The sequence below is a fragment of the Monopterus albus genome, unplaced genomic scaffold, assembly GCF_001952655.1.
Source record: "Monopterus albus unplaced genomic scaffold, M_albus_1.0 scaffold281.1, whole genome shotgun sequence".
In the NCBI taxonomy this organism is placed as follows: domain Eukaryota; kingdom Metazoa; phylum Chordata; class Actinopteri; order Synbranchiformes; family Synbranchidae; genus Monopterus; species Monopterus albus.
The window spans coordinates 499,628-509,704 of record NW_018128161.1 but is presented as its reverse complement, the minus strand read 5'-3'; the positions used below and the strand labels follow the sequence as shown (position 1 = coordinate 509,704).

Sequence of the window (10,077 nt, the reverse complement as noted above, 5' to 3'; positions counted from 1 at the left end):
TGGCCCTTAGCAAAGGGCCCCGGACCCCATACTCCCGGAGGACCCCCCACAGGGCGCTGCGAGGGACACGTTCGAATGCCTTCTCCAGATCCACGCAACACATGTGGACTGGTTGGGCAAACTCCCATGAACCCTCCGCCACCCTGAAGAGGGTATAGAGCTGGTCCAGTGTTCCACGGCCAGGACGAAAACCGCATTGTTCCTCCTGAATCCGAGGTTCGACTATCGGTCGAATTCAAATCTTACAGTTTGCCTGAATTAATTTGGTTCACATCAGACCTTGAAAGCCAGGAAATGTCACTTGAAAACTAAAGCAGACAAATATTTTTAAAATATTTCATGTTTATTTCCACAGTTCAACATAAATGACAGAAAGCTTGGTCCCAGTTCAAAAACAAAGAAGTAGGACTGTACAAGACTACCTCTAACAATGGGCTTGTTTGAGGTGAACTGCAGTTGGAAAGGTGATGAGAGCAGGAGGCAGATAAAATTCCTGCAGTCACAACGGACATTTTCCAACAGGAAGTCAGAAACACTCCCATTGGACCCAATCCAAATTTTAATAAAATGTCACCAAACTAAAAGGTTCAGCTTGTTCTCAGGGTCCAATAGTTTAATGATGTTCTTATATATGACAGGGAGAGTGAGAACATGCTATGCATAAATGTCCATGTCTTTAATGATCAATCAATATGACTCAGATCTTGTACAGTTCCCAGGTAAAGCATCATCAGATCAGTGTGCTGTTGTGTATCGATATGAAACTGCACAAATAAACTCATAATATGAATCAGTCACAGGCAGAAGACAAGTTTCCATTGTTGATCAGATAATTTAGACCGTCAGGACAAACATCTGTGTATCTTAATCTGCTCATCCTTTGTTGTCGGGTTAAAGTTGTGCAGAAAACTGACCTCTGCATTGTGCAAAAGATTCTGTGTAGATCCATCTCACAAGTCTTTCAGAATAAAATCCTTTCACAAATTAAAAATATAACTTCCTCCCGAACATTCATAATAAATTACATCTGGTTACAGCCATAGGGAAGAGGCAATTGTCTAGCCTGTTTCTACTTTCAGAATAAATGTCTGCCATCTAAGAATTTATATTAAAAATACCTAAAAAAAAAACCAAACAAAAAAAACCCACCTAACAGATTTCACCTAGAATTTCTTAAAAATAAAAGAACAAAAAATAAGCCTGACCTCGAATAAAGACTTTCAAAATAAACAGCTGTAAAATAATAATGAATAAATGATTTTTTAAATTATGGGTCTTTCAATAAAACAATTAAAATATTTCTATATGTAATACATATTATATTACATTAGCATCAATACATCAAATTATATACCAAGAATCGAATGACACTGATCAAAATTAAAATAAAACAAAAACAGATATTTAAAGAATAGTGGATTTACTGCGACAGGTTGCTCAGGCTCTGATTGGTGGAGAGGAAATTTCCCATGAAGCTTGGCACCTGTAGACCAGTCGTTATGGAGATACCACCGCACCACACCTGCAAGACAGTTTTACCGCTGTTAGTACTGCTATACAATGAGGACAAGTACTATACTGCAGAATACTGCACGAATACCACAAGCGACTGTGGGCGCTGTGATTCAGTGGGTAGACCGGTCGTCACTCAACCAGAGGGTTGGAGGTTCGAATCACGGTGCCTGCAGTACACATCGGAAGTGTCCTTGGACAAGACACAACCCCTAAGTTGCCCCTGATGGTTAGAGCCATCGGCTTAGGTGGCGCTGCAGATGGCTGCCTCAGTTCTATACCGGAAACAAATTCCTTGTGTGTAACACACTTGGCCAATAAAGGTAGTTATTATTATTATCCTTAGCAGTCCTGCTAACTTATGAACTTTCTCACAAAATGTAGCCACTTTTGAAACCCCTTTAGCATTTTTTTAGCAACACAACTAGTAGCAGAGATGAGGATGTTGAGGTTCTGTTTAGGAGTGACCAGGATGGACAGGATTAGGAATGAGCACATCAGAGGGACAGCTCAGGTCGGCTGTTTCGGGGACAGCGTCAGAGAGGCCAAATTGAGATGGTTTGGACATGTGCAGAGGGATAGTGGTTATATTGGTAGAAGGATGTTGGAGATGGAGCTGCCAGGCAAGAGGTCAAGAGGAAGGCCAAAGAGGAGATATATGGATGTGCTAAAAGAGGACATGAAGTTAACTGGTGTGAGAGTAGAGGATGCCGAGGACAGAGTTAGGTGGATGATTTGCTATGGCGATGAACAGCCGAAAGAAGAGGAAGAACTAGTGACAAATCTAGCAACTTTTGGGACAGAGTGTAGGTACGTCTTCTGGAGGGTAAATGCCAAGAGTGGATGCGAGAGAGCAGTTTTACTTGCTGACCTCACTAGCCCTAACCCTATTACATAGTTCCATGCACCAATCAGGATTGAGCAAAATTAGAATCTGACCAGTTTTTTATGTCACTGATCAACTGTCAATCAATCAATCAGATCAAACCAAACACACAGTCATGTTAAATTCATACTAAGTTAATGATAACTTCAAAGGTTTTTATCTAATTTTTACCTTTTATTGTGGCTCATTTATTCATTAATATTTACATCTGAAATGTTCAGGAGCCTTAACAGTGCGACAAAGCCCAAGTACAAACGTGTCAAAGCTGCCAACAAGTATAAAAAACCATTCATCAAATCCATCAAAGTGGGCTGGTGTAGTATCTGATTTAGGATCAGATGTAATAATATTGCAGTACTCACAGTGAAAGCAGGGAGGAGTGGCTGGGTGAATTTTGTTTTGAAGGCGTGTAGGAGACGAAGTCGCTCAACATCAATAAACAACAGATCACCTGAAACACAGCGATGCAGCATATCAATTTGAAGACAATAAGAAACTGACAGAAAGCTCAGGTAAAACAAAACAAACAAAAACAAATATATGCATAAGGAAAAAGGAATATCTGCAAATTGTTTAAAAAATGAAACAGTTGATTGTCAGTTTAAATCTAACCACTGAAAACATAATATCAATTACTGCTAGCAGGCACTGAGACTGACCTGATAAAAATGCAACTCCCTGCTGTGCGTCTTCTCCTCTCCCCCCTCCTCCCCTTTCCTCTCCTCTCTCTCCATCCATCTATACACCACCACTACACATCAGTGTGTCTCCTATCTCCCATAGTATGTCCTCTCTCTCTCCCTCTCCCGTAGTGTGTCCTCTCTCTCTCTCTCCCTCTCCCGTAGTGTGTCCTCTCTCTCTCTCTCCCTCTCCCGTAGTGTGTCCTCTCTCTCCCTCTCCTGTCGTGTGTGTAGTGTGTCCTCTCTCTCTCCCTCTCCCGTAGTGTGTCCTCTCTCTCTCCCTCTCCTGTAGTGTCCTCTCTCTCTCTCCCGTAGTGTGTCCTCCCTCTCCCATAGTATGTCCTCTCTCTCTCCCTCTCCCGTAGTGTGTCCTTTCTCTCTCCCTCTCCTGTAGTGTCCTCTCTCTCTCCCTCTCCCTCTCCCGTAGTGTCCTCTCTCTCTCTCTCCCTCTCCCATAGTGTGTCCTCCCTCTCCCATAGTGTGTCCTCTCTCTCACTAACTGCACCAACTTATTTTACCACAGTAACATGAAGGATAAAGTAAATGATTTTCTTATACCATTGTCATAGTCACAGCAGATTCCGATTCTCTGAAGCAGGGACCAATCCAATGTCTTTGCTCGATTGTTGTGCTTTGCAGAAAGGGAGCTCTGCAGCCATTGGCTGGCGTGGAGACACCATGAACTGGCGCTCTTCCCTAATTGGTCAAAGCGACCCAGGCTGGCCCGATAGGCCACACCCACACTGAATGACTTCCAGTCACCCAGGGGGTGGAGCTCCCAGTAGTGACAGCCACCAATCATCTCCTGGTCGCCTAGGGGATGGTGGGAGAGGAAATACTTAAAAATGTAAATATGATTTTTTTAGTTTGAAATCACAAGTAATCAGTCATAGTATCATTACGTAGAATCAGTGTAGTACCAAGTACTGTGTATGACTCTCCAGCGAATCGGTCACGACCAGCTCGACTGCCCGCTGTCTTATTGGGTGAGGGTGTATTGCTTCTGCTGTTAAAAAAGAAATCACGAGTGAAAGAGTTAAAGACAGTTTAGCACCTTACAAAATGGAAAAAAAAAGAAGAGCTGAAACAGCCAATGACTTCATGTCAAAGCAATGTCAGTGTGGCAAAGACAATAACACGATAAAATATGAATAAAACAAAATGTTCATTATTTAAAAGACAATTACAACGGTTATAAAAAAGTGGTAAAGTCAATGACAACTATTCACTTTATTTAAAGTTTCACATACATTTTGTGGAAAGTTAGTAAGATAACTTTAATCCTTTGTTGCATTAAATTAAAATATAAATGTATTTATATTACTAATGCTAAAAACAAAAAATACAGTCTAACTATAAGAGAAAGAAACTTGATTTTATTTAAAGTTAAAATAAATATTGATGTGATGTCAGCAGTGATGTGATTGGCTGCATGAGGTGAAAGCTGGTGGATGAAGGTGACTGGTGACACAGCATTTTCTTAGCAGCCATTCAGCAATGACGGTTTCTACCTGAGTGAGTTGGAGAAGATGCAGTACGGAGACTGAAGAGGGACAAAAAGGTCAAAACACACAAAACCAACCGCAGATTAAAATATATATTTTAAACATTTAATTTGTAACTACCTGTTCTAATACGGATCACATGAACATGATCATCATTGCAGATGCATCAAATATGAACCTTCACCATTTGCAGCAGAAATCAGACAGACAAGATGCTGTATGTTAGCCAAAGATTGTCTGAAGTAAAGAGGCAGCACTCTGTAACACCACTTGAATAACCACTCCGACAGAGTGAGACGTCTTCACAGGTAAAACTATCAGCCGATCTCAACTCAGTAAAAATTCTGAGTGCACGCAAATTGTTATGAAGATCCATTGGCTCCTTCACCTGTTGCATTACGTACTATATATAACTTTCATGAGCTTTTAGCTTTTTTTTTTTAACCCAAGGTTCTGCTAGATGGGCATAGAGGTACTTTTAGCTTAAGCATCATGTCAGCCCAACCCCCCAGCACATATTCTAATATTCACCGATTTTTACCATCAAACAGCCCTAGTCCATACACAGCCTTCATTTGACAAGTGGCGCTGATATCAGCATTTCAGTTGCCAAGGTCTATAACTACAAATCTCAAAAGCCATAAAGGCTACAACGCATCAGTTTAATGTGGCTCTGAGTGCCGTAAAACTGTGCCATCACACTTGTTCTTAGCAGCAGGATTTCTCCTCACTGAAAGTGAGGAAGAGGACGCTTCATAAATTTTTAAGTCCTACTCTGAGGTGGGACGTTTTTAGTCCTACATTACCTTTCAGTGCGAATTAGGAGCAACTGTGAGACATTTGATAAATATGGGCCCTGGTCTGAGATTTGACCTGCTACTAAATGCAGAGTTCGCTTGGTTTCTACACCAGCACTGAAAATATTTAGTGGCTGTTTTTATTGAAGACATAAAGATAACTGTTTTATTTGTTTAGGCACATTTGTACTTTTGACTTAGATGAAGATCTGATCACATTTTGTTTTTAGTTATGGCAGAAAGCTAGAACATTCCAGAGGCTTCACTGACTGTTTCTTTCCAGAGATTTTACCAATATGTTAGGTATTAGTCTGAGGTGGGGGGACTTGAGTCACATGACTTGGCTCAAATTGCAAATCTGAGGACTTGAGACTTTTTTGAGCAACACCGGTAAAACACCGGTATTTGTGACTTCAGATGAGTTAGACTTGAAACAGATAACTCAAAATTACTTCACTTTTTTTTACTTACTTGAATTTTTCTAGATATTAAGAAGTTGAAGTTTGTTTTTGAAATACAGTTGGGAGATTTCTAGTGCAATGCCTGCAAACCTAGCAAACTACCTGAACGCGGCAGATCGCAACACAGGTTGCAGTATAAAGCTAAGAAGGGGCCTAGTTAAAAAATAATCAAATTTCAATTCAAGGATTACGTTGTAAATGATGGTATTAAGAGAACAGCAAAGTCTGCAATGCAAAAATTAGCGACACGACCAACACAACATTCAGCTTCATTCATCACTATAAAACCAAAAAAAACCAAGTACGCAATAGTGTAACATTGTTAGCTAACTTACTGGCTTGTCAAATGTTACCTAGAAAGCTAATGTTAAGTTTAAGCTGTTAGACTTGGCTTTGAATCAAGTTCATATTTTAGTGAGAAGTTTCTGATAGCCATGAAAGGCATGCATTTAAATTTAAGGGATAGTTTATAGCCTACAGTATGCACTATTACAGTCATGATCTAAAATATTGGCATCCCTGCATTTCTGTCAGATAACCCACAACGTCTCCCGTTCAATTTTTATGGTCACAAATTCTCTGGTATTTTCATGCTTATTTTTTTTGTTTGCACTGGAACAACGCAAAAAGCAGAGAAAAAAGCCAAATCTGGTCCAGTCCACACAGAACTCCAAATATGGACTGGATAGAATTACTGACACCCTCATTTTAATATTTGGCAGCCCACCCTTTGGACAAACGAACTTCCTGTCACCATCAGTGAGTTTCTTCCACCTCTCTACTGGAGTTTTGGACCACTCTTCTTCTTCCAGCTGCTCCAGGTCTCAGATTTGAAGGGTTCCGTCTCCCAACTGCTGCTCTGAGATCCCTCCGCAGGAGCTCTATGGGGTTTAGACCTGGACTCGTTGCTGGCCAAGTCAGAACTCTCCAGCTCACTGTGTGAAACCATTTCTGGTGCTTTGTGAAGTCTGCTTTGGGTCATTGTCCTGCTGTGCGACCCATGACCTCTGACAGATACCCAGCTTTCTGACACTGGACCCTACATTGCACCCCAGAGTTCATTGGTAGTCTTCAGATGTCATAATGCCACACACAGTCAGGACATTCAGAGACTGAAGCAGCAAAGCAGCCCCAAAACACCAGTGACCCTCCACCATGTCTTGACTACAAACATAAACTGGACAGAATTACTGACACCTTTTCAGAATCATCAGAGATACATGTAGTTGTATTTCCAGCCTGTGATGCTCCTTTAATTTGTAATGAAACTCAACTGTGGGAATCAACAAAAACTGTCTGAGGATCTCAGAACCACAGTAATGGAAAAGCCTGGACAGTCTCAAGGCTCCAAGTCCATCTCTAGAGATCTGACTGTTCCTGTATCCACTGTGCACAACACTGTCAAGATGTTTACAGCCCAAGGCGCTGTAGTTAATCTCGTTGGACATGGACGAAGGAGGAAACTAGATGACAGCTTGCAAGGGATTGTTCAAATGGTGGATAAAGAACCTGCACCAACTTCCAGACAAGTCCAAACTGACCTGCAGGCACAGGGTGCAACAGTGTCAGCTCACATCTGTCACCATCTGGTTTTTGTGTTGTTCCAATGCAAACAAAAGAAATAAATATGGGAATACCAAAGAACTTGTACAGACTTGTGCAGGTCTCTAGTTCTTAAGTACTCTATTTTATTCCTATTTATCTCATTTCAACAAACATTTCTTTGTTTGCCTGGTTTACTGTCTGTTTATACTGCTTTTTCTGCATTGTTTGCACTGTTTGTTGATGTTAATACTGCTATTTTGTTATTTTTTTATTTGTTTTTAAGTCTTAAAATGGTTTGGCCCCCCTTTATCTTACAGAATTGCTGCATCCCTATAGCCCCACTCGGTGCCTCAGATCAGCCGATCAGCTGCTCTTGGAGACACCGAGGGCTAGGCGGAGACTTAGGGGGGACAGAGCATTCTCTGTGGGGGCTCCTAAGTTGTGGAATGCATTGCCCATTTACATTAGGCAGGCCCCCTCGTTGTCCACTTTTAAAACTTATTTGAAGACTCATCTGTACCGTTTGGCGTTCAAACCAGTATGAGCCTCTGTCTTGTTGAGCTTTTTTGTTTTATGATGGGTGGTTGTTTTAGTGTGGTCCTGTTTTATTGTTGTGTTTATTGCTTCTGCTTGTTTTATTGTGTTTTAACGGGTTTTAGTGATATTGTGTTAAGCACTTTGGTCAGCTTCGGCTGTGTTAAACATGCTATATAAATAAAGTTGATGATGATGATGATGATGACGATGATATTACACAGCCTTATGCTGGTTTACTGTTTGCACAATGAGAGCCGATGTACCAGAGTCAAATTCCTCGTGTGTCCGTCACACCTGGCCAATAAAGCACATTCTGATTCTGATAACTTGTGATTGAAACCATTTTCTGGGTTAGGATTAGTGATGCATTATCTGACAGAAATGCAGCAGTGCCAATAATTTTGGCCATGGATGTAATAATCAGAGAAAGTTTGTAAAACATTTCACTTAAATACATGATTTTCCCATAACATGATCTGATCATCAGAATTGCATATGGCCTGACTTGTGACTTGCTTGAAGAATTATGTCCTATACTGTGCAGCCGTCAGGACTGCTGCGTCTTGCTCATGCCCAAGACAAGAAAAGCTGCAAAACATGCCCATATGCCATAAAGTCAATTTGCACACGGCAAAAGAACTCTCATCCCGCACCTTAATCCGAATATACTAAAACTAACAGTAACCCCAGCAGCAAAATTCAATCACAGAGAGATGGAAAATTGCTAAACTCATTAAATACTTCAAACACTGGCTGGTTTAGATGAATTTACATGGAAAAAATATTACTGGGATTTTAAACAGCCTAAACCTCTGTTGTCTCTCTTTCTTCTCCCCAGCACAGCTGGCCTCACCTGCCCTGCTCTCACCTGCAGCCCGGGTCTGTCCTCGTCTCTCTTTCCTCTCTGACAGATACATCCTGTCAGAGAGGATCAGCTGTTTTTCTCAGAGGATGCCTTGTGTTAGGTTTGTATACAAGCTAATAACTGGATGTTGGAGGTAAAGCTAGGTGGAAGCTATTATTAGTAAGTGTGTTTTCCTGCTGTTTAACTTAAGCTAAACTGATGTCGGTGGGGTTGTACTTGTACCTGAGACTTCATCTTCAACTTCAGTGTATATTTTTAAATACCTGGACATGAAATCCTTTGTATCTGTCATTTTGTTTTTCTTTTCTTTTCTGAGCACCTTACTTTAGTGACTGGCCAGCTGTCAAGTTCACCAAATGTGTGAATGCCCCATTTTGGTCCTCTCTTGACCCAGGGCCACTGATCCCTCTATGTCGTGGCCCTGGCAATTGTTATCAGTCTCCTGTTTTATGGTCTCTAGCCTGGACTCTGCTGTAAAATACCCTTTTAATCACAGTGAGGTGTATTTTTATGTCAGGTTTGTGATAAACTGCACATGTCTACGTAAACTATAAACACTAACCGTCTGAATAAGAGAAATACATAGTTTATAGAAGTTTATAGAAATAAATCCTGACGACATCATCAAGGCACGTTTAATCACCTGCTTTTACTCTCTTTCCCCCTGAGTCGGTGGTCATGAGCTTTGACCCCCTGAGGCTCCCAGGTCACTGTGTTACCCAGAACCTTCAGCTCAGCATGAGCTGTCGATGCATCAAAGCCAAAGTTATATGCTGCAATGAGAAAAGACACATACAGCACATTAAAACAAAAAAACCCCAACAGTTCACCAAAATAACACACTATGGCAGAATAATAAGAAACCAGACAGCACTCAGAGTGCAGACCTCCTGTCTGTTCTACGATTTTTCACATCTTTTACATTTTCAAGTCTTTGAACAAATTCTACAACTATTAAAATGCCTCCAAGAGGGAAAAGAGCTAATAAATCAGAAGCGAACGAGGATGTTGAGTCAGCAGAGGATTCTATTTCAGCGGCGCAAGTAACAGAGATGTTGAGTCAGCAGAAGCAGATGTACACCGCACTGTTGAGCCAACAACAAGACAACTTCAAAGGTTTTGTGCAACTACTTATGGAGACAAATAACAAGAGACTCGACGACATGACCAGAGAAATACAGGAGATAAAAACGAGTTTGCAGTTTACCCAGCGAGATGTGGATGTGATTAAAGCAGCCATGGGTGAACAGAAAATACAAACCAAGGAAACAAGGGATGATGTCTACAAA

The 10,077-nt window shown here is 41.1% G+C and overlaps 1 protein-coding gene across 4 annotated transcripts in view; it reads right to left on the bottom strand.

The window, feature by feature from the left end:
• Positions 1-1,320: 1,320 nt before the first annotated feature.
• LOC109973122 (FSD1-like protein) overlaps positions 1,321-10,077 on the bottom strand; it is a 35,742-nt gene continuing 26,985 nt past the window's right edge. For 3 of the 4 annotated variants that reach the window (XM_020622469.1, XM_020622468.1, XM_020622470.1), the window contains 5 exons: positions 9,432-9,561; positions 3,999-4,084; positions 3,637-3,891; positions 2,761-2,849; positions 1,321-1,522 (listed from right to left, as the gene is read on the bottom strand). In XM_020622469.1, the coding sequence (XP_020478125.1) occupies positions 1,421-1,522; positions 2,761-2,849; positions 3,637-3,891; positions 3,999-4,084; positions 9,432-9,561 (662 nt within the window). In that variant the 3' untranslated portion in view covers positions 1,321-1,420. Of the gene's footprint in view, positions 1,523-2,760; positions 2,850-3,636; positions 3,892-3,998; positions 4,085-4,589; positions 4,622-9,431; positions 9,562-10,077 lie in introns of those variants that run through there. The other variant, XM_020622471.1, reaches the window with a different exon arrangement.